At 37.1% G+C, this 25,873-nt stretch overlaps 2 protein-coding genes across 3 annotated transcripts in view; one reads left to right on the plus strand and one right to left on the minus strand.

The window, feature by feature from the left end:
- Nucleotides 1–25,873, plus strand: part of syn2b (synapsin IIb) — a 67,605-nt gene that overhangs the window by 24,901 nt on the left and 16,831 nt on the right. For both annotated transcript variants that reach the window (XM_067388790.1, XM_067388791.1), the window contains exons 2-5: nucleotides 4,524–4,581; nucleotides 7,293–7,384; nucleotides 9,845–10,001; nucleotides 11,911–12,000. In XM_067388790.1, coding sequence (XP_067244891.1) covers nucleotides 4,524–4,581; nucleotides 7,293–7,384; nucleotides 9,845–10,001; nucleotides 11,911–12,000 — 397 coding nt within the window. The remainder of the gene's footprint in view (nucleotides 1–4,523; nucleotides 4,582–7,292; nucleotides 7,385–9,844; nucleotides 10,002–11,910; nucleotides 12,001–25,873) is intronic.
- Nucleotides 12,882–25,086, minus strand: LOC137021816 (metalloproteinase inhibitor 2-like). Its single transcript, XM_067388792.1, has 5 exons — nucleotides 24,855–25,086; nucleotides 19,080–19,174; nucleotides 18,724–18,829; nucleotides 17,729–17,850; nucleotides 12,882–15,959 (listed from the first exon to the last, which is right to left on the minus strand). Exons 1-5 carry the CDS (start codon nucleotides 24,979–24,981, stop codon nucleotides 15,765–15,767), a joined length of 645 nt encoding a protein of 214 aa, XP_067244893.1. The 5' UTR covers nucleotides 24,982–25,086; the 3' UTR covers nucleotides 12,882–15,764.

The following is a 25,873-nucleotide window of genomic DNA, read 5'->3' on the forward strand; positions in this document are numbered from 1 at the left end:
TAATCCTCGGTCAATATGTTTGGTTTCTGCTGTGCTAAAATACGCTATATAGTAACAGCTAGACACAAAACAGTTAAAGAGGCCTTTTTAAGCCCTTTTGCAAAGAATAAAGAGGAGTTGGGTGGCATTTAATCCATTTTCAAATGCATTTTCATCCTCAGTCCCCATTCATTTCTGACCCTGGACCTGGAACTGCATCGTCTTCACAACACCAGAACCAGAGGAGTTATTCAGCAAGTTCCTCTCACTGTCAGTCCGTTAAAGATTATCCATGTGTATTCATAGCACACTTGTTCTGCTCGACTGCGCTCTTTAATCACTGGCACTTTACAAAATCTGAGCTGAGATTTTACAAAAGCTTTTCCTCACCATCCAAAAAGAAAATCTGACAACCTTTTCTTTCCATTTTTTCTTTCGGTTTTCCTCTGCTAGAAAAATAATGACTTTATTACAAAATGTTCAGCAGGACTCCTTGATGCACCATCCAACAACCACACCAGAATCAGCGGCGGTGTTAGCCTGAGTGATTCACAACGCTGTCAGAGCGTTTCTTCTACATACTGCACAAGAATATTGCTTCTGTGGCCGCATTATGATGCATTACAGATGTAGTTTTAGTAGTTAATTTAGGTGGACTGAAGAAACTAGTTATGAGGATTTAGATATAAACATCGAAATGAAGATTTAAAGAAAATGTCAAACTCACTTCATGTGTGAAAATCTGCTCACCTAATTTGATTTGAGGAACATTTCAGGTCTGTCACCAGTTTAATTAGTGTCCCCTAGCAATAGCAGCCTTAACGTTAAAAAAATTAATATCTGATCAGATTAACCAGGCTTATTTGAGCCCAAAGAAGCACTCCAGCTAACAGGGTTTTTTGGTGAACTTTCGCTTCTGGCAAGGTTCTCTCAAAAATGAACAAATGCTCTTCCAGTAACGTTTTCTGATCTTTAAAGCTGCAGTAGGGAGTTTTTAGAAAATTTGAACAAGCACAACTCACAGGTCACTCCCCCTTGCTCTCTGCTGCGCTACAGCTCCTCCCTCCACAGCTCCTCCCCCCTCACAACGGAGCCTGCCGTGAACGCGCAGGCTAGTAAGCAAGCAGGGCCACCGATGACGGCGGATAAACAGTTAGAGCACATTCACTGGTACGGACAAAACATCAACAATATGATTTACATTGACAATGGCCTTCCCATACTTTGACTACAAACTTGGTCCTCAAAACATTACGTATTTTGCAATACATGTAATGTAACTATATGCACTATCTTACTAAATAGCTAGTAAGATAATATAACGGTAATGTTACAGTACGCAAATAACTGGCTTCTCCGGTTATCTCTGTATGTATATTTTAACCAAGAATAAAACAAAATTTGTTATTAAACCACTCTGCCACTTTTCGTTTTATTTAAAGAAACAAACAAAAACATATTAATAGCCTCAGGCAACGAGTGATTAATTATCTGCAATGTCTGCTTATATTTATAACAAAACGAAATATTAAACAACCCTGCCTCTTTTCGTTTACATTTCAAACATATTAAATTTAATACTATTTGTGCATACTCTGATTATCTTCACTGTAATGAAATGAAACAGGCTTTAACATAAAACACAACCTTCTCTTTTTGTTAAATGTAAGTTTTAATGTTCAATAATAGCCATTATAAAAAGGTATAAAAATATACAATAAGAAATAAAGCAAACAATTCAGTCAAGCGTACAAAATCAGCGCTTTAGTATGATACAAAAGTTAAATAGCCATATATAAATTTATGAAACGTCACGTTGCCCTCAGTCAAAACGGAGCCAGCGGCAAACGTCAGAAGGATTAGCCGAGGTAAGGCTGCTCTCGGCTGGGCACATGAGCGCAGAGAGTCCGGTGATCGCCTGGATCTCAAAACTCCGACAACGTCAGATCAAATTTTCAGAAAGGCGCTATCTTTATCAATTAACCACAAATTTGAGCTTTAAACCAGCACATTCTCGCCTGAAAAAAAATCTTAAAACTGCATATCATGAATTAATAGAGCCCGATCACACGAAAATGCGTATCAATAGTACGAGTTTGTAATCTCGTAGAATATATACGCCAAAATGAGTTTTTCGCGTGCATATGATACGCACTTTATGGGGTATTATACGTACGAAACTGGATTGTTTGTCCGCCATAAGCAAAGCTGCTGCACACCGGTAATCTTGAATTTGAATGCCTGTACACGCTGTGCACTATGGCTGTGCATGACAGGAGTGTGATCAGCGCGCACACGAGCTTGATTGACACTGCTAAGACACTCCTCCTGACTCTGATTGGTTGGTTCTTACCGGGAGCGGTGTATTTCTGCATATGGCAATAGGACCACTGGGAGGAGCCAGAGGAGCTTGATTTTTTCACAGATTATCTGTCTGATATTCTACTGTCAGGTTTAACAAATATGTAAAAAATACATTTTTACAAAAGTTACCTACTGCAGCTTTAATGATGTTCCAGAAACAATGATAACATTTTTTATAACTTAATGTGAACATTGGTAAAATGATCTTTTGTAGCTAGGGCAGATATTGTAGTGAAACATACAGCCCTTTTCTTTCTGTTGTTGATTAGAAAGACGTCTAAAGCTACCGAAGCAGAGCCGTTTGCATTTAGACTGAAACAGATTTCCAGAAATGCGATTTGACTAGGATTTCAAACCACATGTGGATGTAGCTCGAAACTGATTTGTAAAAGTTGCATTTCATGTGGTTTTTGGCCGTTCACACTCGTTAAATCTGATTGGATTCCAATCGGATGTGCACAAAAACCAGATTTGGACTGACAGTGTGAACGCAGCCCCTGTAGGCCCTGTTCACACGGGTATTAAGATCAAATCGATGGCTCTAAATACAGGAGCAAATGAGCTGTGAAACGTTTTGAGACTGTCCACTTTCGACCACTTCTAAAGGTAATCGAAAACCATTCGACCGGATTGCTTTCGCAGCGGAGGAATATGTTCAAACAGCCACGCGTAAACATTATGAGAAGCACGGGATTTAAACTTTGTCGGCTGAAGACCCAAGTTTGGTTTGAAGATGAAAAATGTACCAAGCACAATGTTCTCTCACCATTCCTGATTTCTGACACACACTCACAGCGTCCGAGCAGAAACGAAAGCTGCTGATCTCTGCTTTCGGTCTTATTTCATCCATTAGATTGAAAGATCTGAAAAAAACCCATACATTTATGCGCGACTGCAGCATGCTGTGATTTTACACTCATATACGGTAAGATTGTCCTTTAATATGACTGCAGTATAGCAGCTGCTGTTGATGTTTTTGGCAGTGCAGCACTGTTGTTCATTATGTAATCACATCAACCTCGATTTTAAGAGCATTTGGAAATTGAATGCATCTGGTTTCCGGTGTCATTCACTTCTAGTACAACATAACTTACTTATACATAAAAAAAAAGAAAAAAAAGATTTTCCTTGCAGGTCCAGGTATTATTTTGCAGTTCATGACAGCTTTCCTGTAGCAGACAGCTGGCACTTTATTTACTCTCAAATGCTCCGGCTGACACACAAACATGCGCATATATAACACGGGTTTTGTCTGTGCAAAACTCTCTTCCACGACGACGAGTGATGATGTGGGTGGCTGTTGCTATGCGGTTGCTAAGCTGGCCCGTGCTTTGCTCTGATGTTACCAGGGTGTTATGACTGGTTACCAGGGTGTGCTTTGTGGTTGTATTATTCAGCAGGTGATACCCCCCTGAATTTTGAAATATAGCAATGCTGGAGTTTATCACATGAAGAGAAGCTATGGAGCATGGCATCATTCCCATTCCCTTTTACTGCTCTGGAAAAAAAAAAAACTACTTTCACTCAGAAATACTGCCAAGATTAAAATCAACCAGCTGGAGCGTGTGGCATTGAACATTTAACAATCCAACCTTTTTTATTTTGTGCATTGGATATGCTGCCATATACAATATCATATGACGTAATGTTGTATTTCCTTTAGATGGCAGCATTGCATAATCAATCATAGTTTGCAGTGCAAACGGTTCCTTTGACCAATATTTTGCTTGGTTTTATCAGCATCACATGAACCAAATTGCATCATGAGCTTGAAAGTTGTAAAAGCAAGGGAACATGCTTGGAAAGAGATGTAGATGAGGGAGTGATTTTGCATTGTAAAGAGAGGAAAAGACCAGATATCAGGCAACTTTCCTTCTTTTATCTGTGTTCTCTAGTGTTCTCGAGCCTGCTGTGCCGTCAGATTGCTTTCTCTGTAACCGCTCATATAACAACCAAACACAAGAGAGCATGAACAAGATGCAGAAAACTAATGAAAAGCAGTGACTGGAACACTGCATCTGTCTTCCAGCGCTGCAATTACACCGTTTGTTTGTTTGATTGTTTCTTCAGTCATTAAAGCTGCAGGGATGGAAATGATGTTTGATTGTTTCTGCACACTGACTGAACAGCACTACACATGCCTGAAATGATTCATGAACACCTTTTTTTTTGTCTTTCAGGGCAAAGATTTTCCGTGGGAAGAAGGTCCAAGGAGATTATGACATCAAAGTTGAACAGGTGAAGCATTTATTATAGCTTTAGATTGTACGTATAAAGCTGCTCAGAGTAAAATTTTAGTCTTAGTGTGTCAGAATTCTAAGAATGATGTAATTTTACTCTGTTCCTCGACTTCAGAGTAAGTGTGATTCATAAAGGTGTTAAGATTAGGTCTCAGCTCCTAAATTATTGAAGAGAGCTGGAGAGGAATAACAAGATGGCAGCAGAGAGGAGGAGACACACACTTCCCAACGAAAATATAATGTATTGGAGTTAAATGAAGACGATAAAACCATAAAAGCTTGGCAATGTATTAGTTTTGTATCTAGTAAGAAATTGAATGACTCCACAAGTCTGCTTAAACCAACAAAATATGAGGAATATATTTTTGGTTACACTTTATTTTGTAGTGTCGTAGTTGCATTGTAATTACTCAAATAAGTAATATTAATTAACTATGTGTACTTACTATAGAGTTACAGCTAGGGTTAGGGTTTGGTTAGTTACTTGTAATTGTGCATAATTTACTGTTATTACTATAGTAAGCACATGTAGTAACATGTAACTACGGCACTGTAAAATAAAGTGTTAACATGTTTTTTTATTTATATTTTTAAAATATTTTAAAATATGAGGGAAGAATAAAACACTAAACTTAGTCAAAGTATTTTTCTGACAAAATTATTTGGCACAAAAGGAAAACTACAGCTACAGGTTTTAGAAAAACAAAACAAAAAATCATACATTGACTGCAACATGATCAGTTATTAAAATTTCATTGGTCCTCTCATGTTTTTGCATGTTCATAATTTCTTCTGGCCAAAAAAAATAAGAAATGTTTAAATGACTAAAACAATTGACTCCAAACACAACTACGCAATATGCTTACATAATCTTTAAGACCTTTTTAATAATATTTGAATAAAGGGTGAATATGTCAATTTTCCTATGCCGGACGTCACTTTTGGCCACTATTGCATTGCAGTTCAGTGAACTGACCATCAAATCATGCGGCAAAAGCAAGCCACTTTTATGAGGATTTCAGTCTTCCCTGGATTTGTTGATGAAACTCATCTTTCAACTGTAAATGAGGAGACATAAATCAATCGAAAAGGATTCCACACCATCAATACTACTTTGTGATAATTTTGCACAATGCAAAGCCATTTTTTTAAATAAATGTAAATAAGTTTCTGTGTCTTAATTAAATGATTTTATCATAATTACATTAAATGATTGTTGTCATGCTGCAGTGACTCCACCCTTGCAGGCTCACTATTGGCTTTAACGATGAAATTATAATGAGTAAATGAATGTGACTGCACTGCATTTCCAGTAAGTCCTCGCTGGAAACAAAAACACACCATCAACAGCCAATCAGAACATATTGATCGCTCGCTCTCATGGCGTTTCAAACCTGTATGACTTACTCTCTTCCACAGAACACAAAAGACATTGTTAAGTGTTGTTGTTGTTTTGTACTCAAGTCATTAGGGTACAAACAAACAAAAACAACCCAATTGGCTTTCATTTGTGTATTCCTAAAAACACCAAATTATATTTCTTGTTGCTTTACAAGGACCAAGAGCTTATGGTTCGGCTGTTTAGTTGTGAAATATCACTCATAACTACACCATTCTTGGTGCCACAGAAGTTTTTATATTTCTCGACAGTGACATGTGCCAGTAACAGATTTGTCATGCTCTTAAAAGCCTGAAATTGACTTTAAGTGTTGTCTTTGACATCACAGCTAGTGAAGGGTTTGAGACTCAAAGCAAATCACGTGTGCCTGAGCAGCAAACACTGATACAGCAGAAGCCTTTTGTGTCAGTTATTTATGTTTCAGTAACTGTGCCTCTTAGAAACGGCCACCGTTCTTTATAAGTGAAGGCTGACTGCCTTACAAAATAAAAACGCTTCCAGAGCATTGTATGATGTGCCGTGTCCGACCACAAGTTGCTGATTGGAAGCCAATACTATTGATCTGAACTGTGCCAATACTTGTAATCCTCTAAATGTCCTTCACCCCGTAGTAATCGAGGCACTGATTATTGATCGAGAACATGTAATAGAGCGGAGGTTGGATTTCATTAACTTGCAGTGCGTCGGTCACTTCTGCTTGTGACTTCTGGGTTTCTGTAAGAGTTCAGCTCTTGTGGTCTTGGACAGATGGCTGAAATGAAGTGGGAACACAATTACAAAGGGCAACAGTTTCAGAATGTGTCTGCTGCCAATAAAGCAAACCGTTCTAATTAAGACACGGTGACGGAGAAAGCCTGCAACAATATAACTGGCTGTTTTATTACCAATGAATGACCATTCTGCAGAAATAATGCATATTAAACATGACACAGCTTCCAGTTTTATAGCGTCTGTGTGTAAAGCTCAGATTTGAGCTCACGTTGCATAACAGATGAATGTTAACAAGCCCACAGTGACGAGGAACAGTTTGGGGACACGATTCACTCCTACTAACTGTTTTTGAAGATCACAGGCTTTCATTAAAATGACTAATGTGATCACCGGGGCTTTACTCTGCCTCTCCAATTATGCAATATACATGATTAGAAAAACAAAGTTGTGTTACATTCATTTACTATAACAGAAAATATAGTAAAGTGAGGATGAGTCACATCATATGATACATTTTTTAATTGTTTCATTTTTCTCTCAAGTCTAGTTTAGTTTGAGCTGGGAGATCATGTATTTATTTGTATGTTTCTATATTTCAGGCCGAGTTCTCTGAGATCAATCTCGTGGCTCATGCTAACGGCACATGCAGTGTGGACATGCAGGTGATCAGAAATGGAACCAAAGTGGTTCGGTAAGTTGTCGTTTCTGTTGTTCTCCAGCGGTTATCTCGATTATGTTTATTAATAAATACACACGCTTGCAAAAAGAATAAATAAATCACCTGCAAACACACCGTGACACACTAGGCTCAAAATTAGGTTTTAAAAATGTACGATTTATATCTTTCTCTTGCAAGTAAATAGAACAAAAATATTTCTGACACATAATGCAAAAAAGTACTCATCTTTGTGGTATTAACCTGGAAGTCCACACTTGAAATCACAGTGATTCTCAGTAGTTAAAGCAGTCAGATCTGAAGTGATGTGATTTACTGTCATGATGACCACAAAATTTGGTTCAACAAAAATACAGGAAACCAAAATACAACTTACCATAAGCACAGACTGTGGGTGTGCAGGAGGAGAAATGCCAGCTTACTCATGCAGGAGCTTTACACTGCCTTAGATGAGTGTGTCAGGCTGGATTTTCCATTACTGTTAAGGTGTGTGTGTGTGTAGGTGTGTGTGTGCGTGTGTAAACTTAATTTAATGTAGCCATGCGATATGGCTGTATATTAGCATACTTGTGATTCGGCCGTAGGTAATCATAGTGTGCTATGATGTGCCATATTGCATGGCTACGAGTGTAATATTGCATTTATACAACAGTTTGATGGTTCAAGTGTGTAAATAACGCTTATTGTGTTATGTAGAGTATTATGAGAGAGAGATAGACTAAATGACTGTATTACCTGCTTCTGATAAAACATTCATTCTTCAGGTTAAATTTATAATATTTAACTCCGCTGAGGAAAGCAACATCTTTGTCTTTGTCCTTTTAAAAGTTAAGAGGATTTCCCACAGTGCTAAAACAACTTCCTCATTCTGACGCACTCATAAAGACAGTCTAATGGTGTAATAATGTAACTTTCACTGATACTGTTGACGGACCCTTTCTCAATACCAAATACGGCATTTTATTTATATAAAATAATATTTATTAAACAACAACATTTAAATGAACAACAATAGCCATTATAAAAGACAAAAACACAAGCAAACAATAAACACAATCAAATAAATAAAAAACACTTCAGTCGAACATAGAAAAGCAGCACTCTAGTACAGGATTTAAGTTAAATATAGCCTAAATATAAAGTTATGGAATGTAATTTTTCACTTAATCCAAATCGTTTTGCTCTGGAATAAGTAATAGATTAATAAAACCAAAGATTGCCTGATTGATATACCCCAAATTAATTATACCTCATGTTTAAACACTATCTACATAAGAGCCAGCGGCAAATTCCTGAAGGACTGGCCGAGATGAAGCACGGCTCTCAGCCAATCAGATTCGAGAACCAGAGAACGCATTCTATGTGCGGAGAGCATTCACTCAGTATCGTTATCTCATTTTTTACTGAGGTGGCTTTTAGAAGCTTTTGCATTGGAAGTCTGTATTACAGTAGATATAAACTCACCTCACTTCATCATATACGGCTGATTCTCCGTTAACTGGAACAAACAAAACAGTTTGAATAATGTCTGTTACAAACACTGACATCTGGCACTGTCATGATCACCAGTTGGAGTGCCCTATTTAGCCACCAGAGGGCACTCCAACACGGACTAATGTTCACCACTCGGACTGCATTGCCCATAACCCACTTCCCGAACTCATTAGCACTTCATTGCACCCAGCTGTTTTGTATTATGTTATTAGTGTCTATGTTATTTACATTATATGTTATATTTAGTGTAATGTTATTATTATCGAGGTTTCATTTACGGTCACCGGCTTCTCTGTTTGTTTTGTATGGACTGTTTCTCTGGATTTTGACCATTGCCTGTTTTTGGATTATCCCATTAAAGCTGCATTTGGATCTTACCCTCTTTCTCTCTGTGACATACGTGACAGGCATTCCCTTCAGTAAATGAATGATTTGAAAATTCAGTTTACACAGCTGTAATCTAATTTATTATAACTATAAAAACACAGAGTTGACAGCTGGCAGTGTTGACAAAATAATCATATTCTCCACATCACACATGTATTAAACAGCCATTTTGTTTTTCTGGTGTTGAGGAAAGTGAATTCTTTATGGTTTGTGACCATGACAGCAACCCAGAAAATATAAGCGCATTTACTAAATTTGGTTTAACAAATCTATGAGACGCTGCTGAAGTCAGAGCAGATGAAATATGAAAACAGGAGATTTCTGAAAAGACTTATTGTTTCTTCAGGTCCTTCAGTGAATTCAATGCATATGTCTATTTTTATTATGAATATAATAATTGAATGAATATTTTAATCTATTGTCTGAGGTGTTTATGAGGGGAGTAAATTTTATAATTTGGATGAAGAGAGTGAGCATGTCTGATTAATTTCCAATAAATCCAAGTGAACAGCAAGTAATATTCCCAAGTCAAACCGAGATACACTCCATACTGTTAAAGAGATTTTTGCTGTGTTTGTGCTGTTCTTCACACAGGTCCTTCAAGCCTGACTTCGTCTTGGTCCGACAGCATGCCTACAGCATGGCACAGAACGAAGACTTCCGGAATATAATCATCGGACTGCAGTACGCCGGGATCCCCAGCCTCAACTCACTGGAGTCCATTTACAACCTCTGTGACAAGCCATGGGCCGTGAGTGTGTCTTTTACTGTCCCGTGTGCTTTTCCTTGAGGAAACGGTCAGTGTGACGAGAATCAACATCATGCTGTTATTTTTATCTGGCCATCAAAATGCAACAGAAATACAAAACCTGATTGTTTTAAAGCACTTCTCAAAATCACATTTCATCACACTTCAGGTTCAGTCCAGGATTTGATCTCTGGGTGACAGCATATCTTCAAAAGAAGCCAAATATAGACCAGGTTATTGTCATGAACTAAAACTACTAAAAACATTTCTTTTAATTACAATAAAGATAAATAAAATAAATAGAAATATTAGTTGAAGGACTTAAACTAAACATAAATTACAATTTGTGAAGCTTCGAAAGCTTTGTGAGTCATTTGTTGTGAATCAGTGGTTCAGAGCACACATCAAAGTGCCATCATCATCACGTGATTTCAGTAAACAATACTCATAACTGCTTTGAAATGTTTCAAAAATGTCAATGGTTGGCCACTAGGGGGCGCTGATCTCTGTGAACTCATGAAACCGTGTCTATATATGATTTTTACCTGATCTCAGATCAGTTTTATACATTTGTAGACTCAATGACACATTTGTTTAATACAAAGCGAGAGATATAGTTAAGTCTCATTGGACTGATTAACCAAGTTCTCAATAAAACAATTTAATAAAATAACACGTATTTGATGATTTCATTGCATTTAATAATACTTATGGTTTCTACAAAAGCTAACTGGAGTCTGTTAAAGGGTTAGTTCACCCAAAAATGAAAATAATGTCATTAATTACTCTCCCTCATGTCGTTCCACACCCGTAAGACCTTCATTCATCTTCAGAACACAAATTAAGATATTTTTGATGAAATCCAAGAGGTATATGACTCGTCCATAGACAGCAATAATCAACACTTTCAATGTCCAGAAAGGAACTAAAGACATCGTTAAAACAGTCATGTGACTGCAGTGCATCAACCTTAATGTTATGAAGAGACGAGAAAACTTTTGTGCGCAAAAACAAAACAAAAATAATGACTTTATTCAACAATCTCTGGTGATGGGCGATTTCAAAACACTGCTCATGAAGCTTTATGAATCTTTTGTTTCGAATCAGTGTTTCGGAGCGTGCATCAAGCTACCAAAGTCACGTGATTTCAGTAAACGAGGCTTCGTTACATTATAAGTGTTTCTAAATTTCAATGGTTCACCACTTGGGGGCGTGATTTTGGAAGTTTGATTCACGCTCCAAACCACTGATTCAAAAGATTCATAAAGCTTCAAAGCTTCATGAATCAGTGTTTTGAAATCGCCCATCACCAGAGATTGTTGAATAAAGTCGTTATTTTTGCTTTGTTTTTGCGCACAAAAGTATTCTCGTCTCTTCATAACATTAAGGTTGAACCATTGCAGTCACATGACTGTTTTAATGATGTCTTTAGTTCCTTTCTGGACCTTGTTTATTATATTGCTGTCTATGGACGAGTCACAAACCTCTCAGATTTCATCAAAAATATCTTAATTTGTGTTCTGAAGATGAACGAAGGTCTTACGGGTGTGGAACGACATGAGGGAGAGTAATTTTATTTTTGGGTGAACTAACCCTTTAAGGAGAAGTGACAGAAGTGTGGGTCACCCGTTTACTGACAAATCCAGTTCTTCTCAAGAAAGTTTGTGTGAACCGTGACTCCATCCCAAGAGCTACAGGACACGTTTTTTGGAGGTTTTGATACTAAAAGAGGTTCATTTGTTCTCTCCACACTGCACTGCCAATGATTACTTGAAGTTTTTAATAAAAATATAAAAAGAAATGTTTGCATGTTATATATTTAATCTGATTGGGTTTGTCTATAATTGTTAAATGACTCAATTTCTACTACTACCATAATTTTCATCCAAACGGATTCTCTGTTTTCTTCCAGTTTGCTCAACTGATCGGCACCTACAAGAAACTGGGACCAGATAAATTCCCTCTGGTTGATCAGACATTCTACTCAAACTACAGGGACATGGTAAGAACAAACCGCCTCGCTTTCATTCATTTCACAGTTTAAGTGCGATAACACGCAAAAGAGAACTGAGTTTAATACTCGCAGGACGCTCAGAAAATCACACAGCACAAGTTTAGACTGAAATGTCTTTAAAACACATGCAGATAATAAACTTTCACGATGATGAAGAACTGCAATGTCACGTGATCGTGATCAAACTAGAGATGATAATCAAAACCAAACTGACGTTTTAGTTTTTGGCAGAGTGTCAGAGGCACGAGCTGTACAGGCTCCGCCCTGTTCTGGAAAGAGGGCGGGAGCAGCAGCTCATTTGCATTTAAAGACACATGCATGAAAACGGCATGATTTTCCTTCCACTCAAAACTAGGCATTTACAGCAAGTTATAATAAATGATCTGTGGGTATTTTGAGATGAAACTTCACATTCTGAGACACCAGAGACTGATATTACATCCTGTGAAAGGAGCATTATAGGAGCATTTTAAACCCAGAGAAGTGAACATGCGACATTGGAAACACTGAGTGTTTGTGTACTAAATATAGAAATGTATTGATTTTTTTTATACTACATATACAGAATCTATTTGTTTTTTTGTTTCTTTTTCACTCTATATGATATTGCAAATAATATGTAGTATTAGTTATGTTATTAGCTGTGTCCTTGTGACAAAAAATACACCCTTCTGAAAAAGAAGTGCACTTAATAGTGTTGAATGTGCACTTCAAATATTAGAAGTGTTTTTTTAAAACTACTTGAAGTTAACATAATATATGAAATATAAGGCCACTTACTGTAAGTGTACTTAAATAAAGTACACTTTAATGATAGTTTCTTAACACACTTATGCACTTTGTAATGTCAAATTAAATGTTTTTAATAATAATTACACTTTATTTTAATGTGTCCTTCTTCCAGTGTAATTATACATTTAAGTATGGAGTAATATTAATGAACAATAACACATTTACAAATGTATAATTACAGATTCAAATGCATGCCATGCACGTTTCAATAGAAATCATATTAAAGTATATTTTAGTTTACCACAAATACTAACTTTAATCATATTTCACTATGAGTAATTATGATATACTGAAGAATAAAACTCTAAAGTTCATCAATTGCATTTAATTTACTGTACATTTAAACTACAATACATTGCAATTAACATTAAGTTCACACTTAAATTCTATTCTTTTGAAGTGTATTTCTGTAATTAAAACTGTACTTTAAGTGTCACTTTCAGACGGTCTGTCAGTTTAGATGAAACATCTGCTAACATTTTTTCAGGAGAAAGTAGGTTTATACTATTTGAACATTATCTTTTTAGTACTGAAAATCCAAGATTGGTTGAGACTTTACCTGCATGAATGTTACATTTAAAGCTTAAATTAACTGAAATTTAAAATACACATATTTTCTTTTTTAAAAACATTTTTCCCAAAATAAAACTGTATTTGTTTGCATTGCATTTCTGCATTGTGAAAGCAAACTAATTTGTAGTTTGTGCGGCTCCTCGCGACATCTTGAGATGACATCATTTCCTGTTGTCTGATGTGGCTGTGGCTCTGTGGAAACGAAACTTTGCTGTACGCCTGTTTTCTGTCGGCTGTGCACGAGAATCGACAATGACTTCTCAACCAGTTTGCAAAGACCTGTTACCAGATGTCTTAAAATGATCTTTTTGCGTTTCATTGAAGGCAGTGCCCTAACAACTGTACTGTGGAAACACTGTGACTGTCAGGACTTTATCCTCGGTCGAAAAGAGCATCTGTTGAACATGACCTGCACAGGTGCTTCTGTCAAGACTCCACACAATCACACACTGATAGTGTAAAAGCTGCAGGCGACACACCTTTAATGAAACACACACTACATCACATCACAGTACAGTTAGAAAAGACTGTAGAAAGAGAATGAAAATATCTTATGAAGCATTGATTCATCACACATTCCACCACTGTCCCAGCTAACACAACCGTGTTCGACAAATAAAAACATTATTTCTGAATGTTCAAAACATCCAGATTTTTACGTTCTGAAAATGCTTTTTTCTTGGTTATGCAAATATCATTATTTTATCATTCTTCAAACATTATAGTAACGTTACTTTTGAATGTTCACTGAACGTTCTGAAACATTTAAAAAACATTCCAACTAAATGTTTCAGGAAAAAAAAATGTTCCAGGAATGATGCATAAACAATGTTTTTGTGCTAAGATTTTAAAATGTTTAAAACGTTCCCTGTTAGCTGAGATCATGTGACAACAAAATAAAAAAGTCCATGCCAAATATCTGCATTATTATAAGGCAGAACCACTGTTAAGAAAGCCTGATTTTTATTCAAATGCCTTTCTTTCTTCTGCAGAACACAAAGATATTTTGAAGAATGCTGGTAACCAAACGGTTATGTTGACATTTGAAAAAAAACGCACAAAATATCTTGTTTTGTGTTCCACAGAAGGTTTGGAATGACATCAGGGTGATGACAGAATTTTCATTTTTGGACTATTCCTTTAAAAAGTGTACCATGTTTAGGCCAAAACATTCACACTTCAGATCTAAACTATACAGCAGTTTCTTCTGGACTAAGATGCACAGTTGCATCTCATGCTGAAATCAGCATGATGCGTCGCAAACGGTCACAACGGCCAAACGACCACCCTGTTGCAAAACATGAGCATTGCTTCATAATGGAGAGAGATAAAGACACACAGTTGGCAGCTTTTCTAATTCCTGTTCGTTTGTATTTCATGTTGTTTTACTTTCTTTGAAAAGTACACATTGACCCTTAAAAGTCTTTATTGACCCGGGACGTCATCCTACGCAAACAAATATTAGTATCACAGATGGTGGATCTGGTGAAGAAGCTGTCAGTGATCACAATATTGATTCTGAAGTTGTAGAAAATGATAGTTTTGGTTGAGATGGTGAATGGAAATGAGCTCTGATGATGACAGCGATGATGGTAAAAAGTATCTGCTCAAATCGAACCCTTACAAGTTCCAAAAAGTAACAAAATGTGCTTTATTTTATTCTTTTGTAATTGTTATCATAAAATCAGGATAGTTTTATACTATTGCGGCAGTTAGAGATCCATTCGTGTTAGATATAGATCCGGGTCGCTAAAGACCCGTATATGTAATAATGATTGATGAAACATTCAAGCATTTAAACTACAGCAAATCAAAATTATGCAGATAAAATGCTAAAGATTAATTTAGATCTGTAAATGTGGAAAAGGACTATTGCAGCATCTTCCTAATTTCATGGCATTACAGAAGATGGAATGGATTGACCAATCAATTAAAATGCATTTCAGATTTTGGCCATATTTTATTCAAAAAATTCCTTTTTAAATAGAAAATCACCTAATTGGGACCTAAAAGTGAAATCATAATGCTAAAAATCCAATAATGTTATTTATAATGCCAATTATTGTAAATTAAATGGCCACATCATCCATTCCATCATGTAGTCAGTCATCAGCTCCCATTTCAAAGGTGTGTAATAGACTCTGAGAGCAGGCTTGCATGCAATGAAGAGAGATTTGAAGTTTAAAGAGTATGTTGTTCTCAGTGGTTGTTTGAGGGATACTGAGTTGCTAGGCTGTTGCTAAAGTATTATGGGAGGTTTCTATTTAGTCACCAGAGAGTTCTGGGTGGTTGCAAGAGGTTAAAGAGCTTGTTTGTATCTACATTTGAACGGTTAATCAGCATCAAGCAACTTCTTTTACAATCAGACAGTGATGGTGCTCTGGTCTTCAGACATCAGACGCGTCCATGGTGTCGTTTCCAGACGGTCCTGTGTACCAGCTGCAGGAGCCGTCGCTGTGTCTGATACAGGCGTACTCGTGAACCGGCTCTGTGTCCACAATTGACCATGTGGATGACCAGTCTGACAGGATACACTCGTTCTTCGTGTTGGGGAGACAGGGCTGCTCCGTGCAGCTGGAGATCTGCAGAGATTAATATTTAATACAATATAATATATAGTTTCATTTGTTTCTGTTCACTCTGACCTTCATGGATCAGTCTTTTTTTTAACTGTGTACATTTGGTTCTCTTAAACCATGTTTCCACCTGCTATTAAGATGCATTTTGGTCGATCGGATCACAAGTAGACGAGGAAAACTCATTCCTGTTTACACCTGGTGTTTTAATCCGTCTCTTTTGTCCACTTTCAGCCACTTCTGTCCTGATTTCTTTGAGGGGAGGGTCTATGGGCAGGTAAATGTGTGGGTTTTTCAGATTTTTCTAATGGATGAAATAAGCTTGTGTAATTTACATATGAACGCACATCGAGACGATGGGAAAACACACAGCAGCTTTCGTTTTTGTGCTCTGACAGCCACAAGACCGGCTGAACGCTGTGAGTGTGTGTTAGAAATCAGGAATGGCGAGAGAACATTGTGCTTGGTACATCTTCAAACCAAACTCAGGGATTCAGTCAACAAAGTTTAAATCCCTTCTGACCAGAGCGCTTCTCACAATGTTTACGCATTAGGTCAGTAAGTGGAGAGTAGATGGTCTTTAGTAGCTGTTTGAACACATTCGACCACATGAGCGTCTACTCTACGAAAGCAATCCGGTCGAATGTGTTTTCGACTACCTCTAGAAGTCGTTGAATTTTGACAAGCTCAAAATGTTTTACACCTGTATTTAGTGTCCAATCGTCCAAAACTCATCTTAATACCAGGTGTGAACAGGGCCTCATAGAACCTGTCCTGTCCTTGATTATATCTGTTAATATTATATGTAAAAAAACATAATTCAGGGGAACGACATGATGCTTTTGTGTGTTAACCCTATAAATCCTCCTGTATCATATTTGATACATTGATTTCTAAGACCTCTAAATGATCGACATGATCTGATAAACCTGTCGTACACGATCTCCTACAGTCCTTCCTTCTGTTGTCTGACTGATAGTTTTGACTCATTTTAGCAAGTAAAAATCTTTTAGTATAATTATACAAACATCCACCTTCAGTTTGTGCTTCACATGTCTTTTTGCTGTGAAATCTTTATTGATTTTTATAAATTAAACATGATTTTTTAGAAGAATTATGAGTGTCGTGATTTGAGGAAGGTTTATTTGTGTGTTTATCTCAATCATCATTTTGCATTGCATTATATGTTTTAAAACTACAGAGCTGTGATCATAAAACTAAGCATTTAAATATCATCTTACTAAGGCGTATTATTGGCAGATATGGATATTTATATGCATTTTAGAGCCCGATCACACGAAAATAATATGTATCAATGATACGAGTGTGCAATGTCGTGGAATGTATACACCAAAATGAGTTTTGCTGTGCCTATGATACGCAGTTTTTCGCACTTTATGGTGTATTATATGCACAAACTGCCCACCCCCATCCTACCCAAGAACATGTCATATACACGCCATAAAATGTGTATCATATGCACGCCAAAACTCATTTTGGCGTATATATTCTACGACATTACACTATTGATACGCATTCTCATGTGATCGTGTTGCCATTTTAAGTATCTGCTATACTGATATAAAAATCTCATTGATTTACATCACAAGTATCAGAATTTCATCTTATTTTCTGTGTATATAAATATCAGCATCTGCAACAACGAATTGCAAATTATGTGCAAACCTTTTTAGATGTGTCATATTTTGTGTAAATGTTCCATTTCCTCTAAGTTGTCGTAATGTTTGGCTGGGTTGAAATGAATGGGTTCTTACCTTGCAGTCGCAGCCCGTCTGATATCTGTATTCGAAGTTGTTCTTCAGCATTAAGGAGAGTCTGTTCCAGCGCATAACAAAGTCGCACATTGTAACGGAGAATTTATCAAACATGATGCTTCCTAAGAGACAGCAAACACATTGTATATTTCATTACTGAATGCCATGCAGCAGTCTTGGGTCATCGAGCAGTTTAACAGTAGTATTCAGGAAATTAATTAAATGTAAAATAACACTGGATAGTTTTCATTGTAAAAATGAAATACAGATTAATGCTTGCAATTAAAGTTACAAGTGAGTAGCAGTGAGTGATTTTCTCTTTGTCTTTTGCCCTTTATTAACATCACTTTAAGAGCTGATGCACGGATCCAATACACTGTTACACAACATGATGTTTGCATTCCAAAACTGACTGTGTTTACCTGAATACTCTGCCAGATGGGCATTTTGACCTAATTTTGTATTTGACTGTTTAAGTGCAATAAGCCACAAAAAAGAAGTCAGTTTGGTTCCCTCGAGCTGTTTGAGAGGCGGCTTTATGAGAGCGACACTTATATAGATCAGCGGTGCACATGCTTTTGATGTGAGCGCGAAACCTTGGGGAATGACTAAAATTATGTGTAATAAGAGCACTGTTCAACCGGAGCGAAGAGAGTGTATCAGTGTATCGATACTGCAGAAAATGAGTATTAGATCCATTTCACATATTTCAATATCAATAAATGTCGAAATATCGATGTTTTTGACAACACTACAATATAGCATACATGAATGAGCCATAGCAGATCTATACAGGTGGAGCTGGGGAAGGTGGAGGGTTTCTGAAAGTGCACTGCACTGCTACAGCAAATCCTGACCAAGTATTTGAAGGTTGAGCAGTGAGATCATTGGCTACTGATAGAGCAGGAACCAATCAGCTGTGCCTATAGAGAATCATGTGATTGCAAGCAGATTGAGTTAAGGACCTGAGTTTCATGACAGAAGTTTGTATTTACCTGAAAGCAGATACTGGTCGTGATCCAGTCTGGTCCCACACATTGAAGACATCTCACTCGTGTAGACATGCTGGATGTTCTTTATTTTGTCAGAACCTTTGAATACCTGCAAAACCAGGATTTTGTAAAACCATTGTTTGTTTTTTATAGCAGTGTATTGTGTTTTGGGTCTGCGGATCCATTTTTTAAAAATGATTTAATTTAAAATAAAAGTCTCTGTAGTTACGGGCGCTTTTGGCAAGAACCCAAAGAGACTGTAACTGTCCGTTTGAATCATACGTCCCAAGGAAAACATGCTATATCAGATCATTATAATTCCCAGCAGAACATTTATGTGAACAAGTACTTTAGCTTACCTTTATCACTTTGATATCATATTGAATTTCTCCCATGCCTTTTCTATTTTCATCTCCGGGTATGAGCTTCTCCCCAGTTATCTCAGCTCGCATCACTAATCAGAAACGAATCAGTTGTTATTACTAGTGCATGAAGCTGAATACATCAAAAGAATCATTTCAGGCTGCATCATATATAAGAGTTCAGAATGTGGATGCAAAAAATGCTTGTCATACAAGGGAATCACCTGTCTTACAGATTTCAAGATTCTCTTATTGATTCTTAAATGTTCTTTAAAAATCAATTACTAAATATAGCTGCAAGCAGCGACGACGGGCCCAAGCCCAGGTGCTTAACATACATACAATCTTAATTTAATTTAAATCAAATAATAATTTTACATGATATGAGACACTGATTACTTTAATCCCCCGCCATGGCAACACAGTTCGCGATATCATGTAATCATCTCCTACGAGGAGTACTTAAAAATTCAGAGCCTGATTATTCAAAAAATTCATATTCAAAACAAAATATCCCATTGATCAGAGCTAATGACTGTAAATTAGAAAGTTGTCTGGCTTGATGAGAAGAATATATGTACCGAGTTTGGTGACTGTAGGTAAGACTTTTGTCAAAAGGTGGCGCTATAGAGCCCCTCCTGCCCGCTCATTTCTAAGGCTTTGCCATGTTTACTGGCCAACAACTTTGATGTGTGCGTTGAGTTTCATGCAGTTTGAAGCATGCTAAGAGCCTCAAAATCACCCAAGAATATTATAAAAGTTTGAGAGGTTGCCGTGGCAACAGTATTTAAGATATCAAGAATCCTTTCAACAGGTCTACATCTGCCATGTCTTGACATTATTCTGACAAAGTTTGAAGCGAATTGCATAATATTGTTCACACTTGTAGTTCGGTTCTCTCGGTTAAATTATATATTTAGTCCTGGTTCACTTACCGCACACACTGTCATTATCCACACTGAACCCAAGGATACAAAGCAAAAATAAATGGCTGTTATGATGTATATTTTGCGACGAAACTTACCGAACACAATGCTGTGTGCTGGACTAAATGCACTAAATGGTATTTTTACCAGCTGAGAACTCACGAAGAGCTTATAAAATGTATAAAGGAATCAAAACAGCAGCAGGATTTCCTCCGTCACACACAAACAAAGATCGGCTGCAAAGAGACAGCATTTCCAACACCTGAAATGGACAACATTGAGACTATGACGAGAAAAACCAGGTGTGCTCGAGAATACATCGCATCTTGTTTTTGGTTCATTTAGATGTCCTTGGTCTATGTTGCATTCATATTTCAGTCGAATTGCAGCGTTCACATTTATTCAAATGAACCACACTAACAGAGCAATCACAGAAGAGTTTGTTTTGATCGAACCAAACCTGCCAAGTGTCTTCATGATGGCGTCGCGGATGGCCGCCTTGTGTGGAGCCCTCTAGTGTTGTCCAAAATACCAACTTCGGTATCATGTTTAAGTACTGACATTTTTAAAAAATGTGACGCTTTGAGCATTGTGGATTCGTAAACACCTCTGATTAGCCATTGTGTTTCCATTGTGGAGAGCAGCTTCTTTGAGTGGCATTTACAAGCCTGCTTTGAATGGACTGTTTTCAAGGTTGCTGAAACCGATCTGGACGAGCTCACAGATACTGTAACATCATCCATCAGTTTCTGTGTGGATATGTGCATTTCTTCCTGGACATTCTTATCATTCAATAAACCATGGCTTACAGTAAAACTTGGACAGCTTGCCAAAGAGGATGCTTACAGACGTGGGGTTAAAATCTTGTACAACCAGGCCAGAAACAAACTAACAAAGGAGATCAGAGTGGCTTAGAGGAAGTAATCTGAGAATCTGGCGTCAGTCTGGACAGGCCTGAGAAACATCACCAAGTAGAATTCACCATCCGCCTGATCTGTGGAGAATCAACATCTGGCTGATAATGTGAATGTGTTTTACTGTAGGTTTGAAAAGCCCAGACTCACACGCGCTCTGATCTACACCTCACACATTCGCCAACACCTCCAGCCTCCAGCCATCCAACCTGCGCTTCAGGTCTGTTTGGATGCTGTGAGCTGGGTCTTCACAAAAACATAAGATTAGGAAAACTTCAGGCCCAGATGGTGTTTCAAAAAGTCTGCGCTGACCAACTGGACCCCATCTTCATGCAGATCTTCAACAGATCACTGAAGCAGTGTGAAGTTCCCTGCTGCTTCAGACGCTCCACCAAAAAACACAAAATCACTGGACTTAATGACCTGTCGCTCTCAAATCTGTGGTCATGAAGTTGTACCTGAAGAACATTACTGAAACCCTGCTGGATCCCCATCAGTTTGTCTTCAGAGCAACCAAGAGGACTTATGCAAGGATATGTGCATATGTGGACTTCAGTTCGGCCTGATCTTCTCACAGCCAAACTGACCCATCAGGCAGCAGCTAGTGAGGCTGGGGAAACTCACATCCAGGACCCTCACTATCAGCACTGGTAAGTTATAACAACTTGTTAGTGTGTCTATGAACACAGCTGGTTAAAAGATAGTTTCAAGGACAGCAGCTGTGTTCACAGGCACAGTAAGTTGTTGTAACTTCTTATAAGAGCCTGCAAGTAAGTTTCCACTCAGCATGAGCAGACTGCATACAGAGACACAAGTCATATAAAGTACAAAACAGAAATAAATGAGTTTTCCACTACACTCCTCATTTTTGATTATTAATTAATCAATCATAGGTTTAATAAATTCTTTCATATTTTTGTTTTAGCAAGCTTTAACATATTAACCCTTCAAAAAGTCCCTTCTCCTCGTAACATGTGTGACCCTTGTTTTTAACCCCCAAGACTAGTCCAATTACACAAGAAAAGAGCTCATGTTCATGAAAAATAAAAACTTTAAAATCCGTTGTCTGGTGGAATGGTAGACTGATGTTTTCTAGAGAGGGATTATGTGGATTTACTGTATTCGTTCAGTGAATGCCGCAGGAATCTGCATGTCTTTACAACCTCATGCCGGTCATTCCATGCCTCATTATTCCAGAACAAGGACAGGAATGCCACTCTGACGCACGGAAGCAGGGATTCAAAACAACTCTTTCCCTCTCAGAGCGAGACACGTTAGGCAGAACGTTTAAGCGAACGCAAATTCTTAATGAATACCTTCGTCTTGTTTTTCAGAAAATATCCAAAGATATTAAGATCTTCATTATCAATGTATATCAGTTTAATTTATTGATTTATTGATTTATTTTATATTCTTTTATTTGATTTAAGAAAAATACTGGATTCTCTGATTCTCATACCTTATGTTCTGGTAAAATAAACTTAGAAGACAAGACAGAGATGTTGCACTGTTGCTGCTGTGAGTGACGAGCATTTTTCTGTAGATTGTGTAATATGTCAGTTGTGTTTTCATAATGCTGAATGGACTTGGATCTCTGACAGCAAATGCAGTTGATAAGAACTCTTTCAGCTCTTGACAATACCCTCAATCATGTGGCCACAGTCTTGCCCACTTCAGAAGTAATAGTTTACAAGTTTTAGTTATATCAATACAGATATTTTAAAAGCTATTACAAAAATGAAAAAGTAAATGCGACCCCAAGGTGACTAGATCATTGAACTGTGACTGATTACAACAGCAGTTTGAATATCAGCTTTTATCATAATTACAGAGAACTGATGTGTAATTATGCAGTTATAATGAGGTTAATAGGTACATCAGACCATTGTAAAACAAGGAAACTGCTCTTTCCTTAATTGTGACTGTATACTATGATAATTACAAATACATTCAGAGCAAGTCTGATTCAAATGAACGCATCTTCCCCGCTGCCGCAGCAGGTGCAAATGATATAAAACTAGCGTTCTTCTTAAAATGTTAATACATTTTGCCCTGTGTTTTTATATCATGTTTATTAGATCAACACACATTTTGTTTTTCCCTCATTTATATACTCTATATGGTATATTTTTTATTTTCAGTCATTTTTAGTAGTAGTTATCAGTGTATGACAAGTTTTGGTAACAAAATAAAACGATGTCTTGCAGATCAATACAAGTGTCTACATAATCTGCCGTTATGGCTACTTGAAAAACCCTAATAATTCACAATGTCAGACTGCTATTTAACTCTATCTAGTACATTATACAATTACAAATTAAACATTCCTCAGTCAGTACTTTTTACTTTTAAGTACATTAAAAAATCAAGTACTTTTACTTGAGTAAAATTGAAAAGGAGTACTTTTACTGTATTTTTTTTATTAGAGTATCTGTACTTTTACTCAAGTACTTGATGAGTACTTCGTCCACCACTGCTTTTTGATTACTTTTGACCTTACTTTTAGCATTAACTAATTTATCACATAGATTTGAATAGGATAATCTCATACTAAAGTGATATAAAAAAGAAAAAGAAAAATGTTGAAATTAGTGCTGTCAAACGATTAATCGCAATTATGCAAATTAAAAGTTTGTGATTACATAGTATACAGTGGCATGAAAAAGTATGTGAACCCCTTGCAGAATCTGTGAAAATGAGAATTATTTTAATAAAATAATGATTTTGACAACTGAGGGACTCAAACTCAACTATTAAAAAAGGTTCAAACATAAGTCACGGCTGAAGGTCGACACAAAGCAGAGTAACCCCTTCAGCCGTGACTTATTCACGATACAGCACTAGCCTCGAGTACCTTATTGCTTTTATAAAAAGGTTACCAAACATATGCATCAATGCAACTTTCATGAAGTAAATTTTTACTAAAAGCCTTCCTTCCGCCAGAAAAAAATAGTCCAACTGTGAACGGCAACAGAAGTTACATTAGTACGCCATTAGATGGCGGCAAAGACTGTCTTTATGAGTGAGTCAGTCAGTAGCGAAGACTTTTACATCGAAAAGACTGAATTGTTGTGAACACGGAACAAGACGCAACTGACAAATGCTTTGACTAGCGCTGTCAGTCACGGGAATACCCCTTAACTGTTAAAAGGACAAGATATCGCAGCGGACGTTTAAACAGATTTTTTATGAATGACCTGAAGGAAAATGATAAATCTGAATGCAGATACTAAACTCGCTTACTCGATCTCTTTCTACATAATACAGTAAGCTTTAATGAACAATATCAACTGTGAACATCCAGTTTACATTGCTAAGAGTGGTTGTTGATACACAGAACCGTTGGGTGAAGCGGTCATTGCCATGTTATATCATGAATAATACACAGCTATTGACCAATCAGAATGAAGGACAGGAACTAACCGTTTTATAAATAAATAAATAAATATTTAAATATATACATGTATGTGTGTGTATATTTTTATATATACATAAAAAATAAATATACACAGTACACACACATATATTCTAATAACACAAACTTAGTTTGGATGCAATTAATCACGATTAATGTTTGACAGCATTGCATTAAACATGACATTACGTCAAACGGGTTTGTGAAGGAACTGCAGGGGGTTTGTAAGTTGATGAAAAGGTAATAATTAGTTAAACTAGAAAAATGTAACATTTTAAAATAGAAACAATCAGAAAAAAACACAAAATTTGAAGTATTTATTTGCTATGCTGTGTGGCGTCTGGCGAAACTTTCTGAACACATAAGCAATAGAGTCTTAGAAAGGGCAATTTAAATATAAGAAAGACGAATTAGTGAAAATCAATAATAATCTGAATATTAAATAATCAATAAAAATGCATCTTTACAAGTATATAACTATTGGAATCTGATTATGTAATTGGAGTGTTTGACGTACCTATGTCAGACATGCAGAAGAACTCCTGCGGGTGTCCTGGACCGCAGCTGCAGCTCTCCACCACCTGCTCCTTCAGACCCACAGACAGCAGGAGCAGCAGCGCAGCAGACAGCGGGACTCCCATCATCACTCTCAGAAATGATCAGCTATATAAACTCACTTTATGTGGCGCTGAACGAAATGTCTTTGTCTCTGTCGGAGATCTCCTTCACTCTCAAGGCGCTACGGGTGTCTTATAGCTTCACGTGTGGCTGAGGAAGGACCAGCCTTCTTCAGTAATTAAACAAACCCCTCCCTCTGCAAACACACACACACAGGATCTGTGGAGATGCTCTTGTGTCAGTGGAGGGAGTCATTTAATTCAGATTTGACTCCATTCTGCACATTAATTCTGCTCATTAAATGCCATGTTCCACTCAGAAATGTCAGATTATGGAAGTAAAATTGGTTGCGTGCAATGTGAACAACCAGTGGTTTGGGGCTAGGACATAAAACTGTCTTGTCTTGTAATGTCCTGTCTTGTCTTGTTCACACATGTTTGATTGCTAGACTGGACATGAGCCAGTTTTGATAATTGTCATAAACACACGCTACACCACAGTTATGCATAGTGAATGACTAACAGAAGTCGAGACAATAACATTTTATAGTCTATTAGAATTATAAAATTATAGGATTTTATGCAACAGTTCTTCCTGGTTCTTGAATCTGAGAGCCGTGTGATATTCTAGTGATCACTGTGTGTGTCACTGTCGAGGCGTCCAAGTAAATCTACCGTATATTTAACAAATACTACACTTGTTGTACCACAAACTGTTTTTAGGTGAGAATGTAGTTGTTTAGACCTGAAATATGTGACTCATATATAATCATAGCGCCTATTTTGCAATGTGTTTTGACGCGTTCACAGATGTGAGCTCCAGGCCGTTCAGTGCTCGAGTACCCGCCGAGAACAGCTTCATCTCCGACAGTCCTTCAGGAATTTGCTTTTATAATGGCTATTGTTGTTCATTTAAATG

The sequence above is a fragment of the Chanodichthys erythropterus genome, chromosome 6 (assembly GCF_024489055.1).
Source record: "Chanodichthys erythropterus isolate Z2021 chromosome 6, ASM2448905v1, whole genome shotgun sequence".
In the NCBI taxonomy this organism is placed as follows: Eukaryota; Metazoa; Chordata; class Actinopteri; order Cypriniformes; family Xenocyprididae; genus Chanodichthys; species Chanodichthys erythropterus.

Excerpts from the sequence above, each read along its gene's own strand:
- LOC137021816 (XM_067388792.1), bottom strand. The coding sequence starts at position 24,981 with ATGATGGGAGTCCCGCTGTCTGCTGCGCTGCTGCTCCTGCTGTCTGTG. Across the intron at positions 19,175-24,854 it reads CTTCTGCATGTCTGACATAG|TGATGCGAGCTGAGATAACT; the intron begins GTACGTCAAACA and ends GTTTCTGATTAG. Across the intron at positions 18,830-19,079 it reads ATGATATCAAAGTGATAAAG|GTATTCAAAGGTTCTGACAA; the intron begins GTAAGCTAAAGT and ends CTGGTTTTGCAG.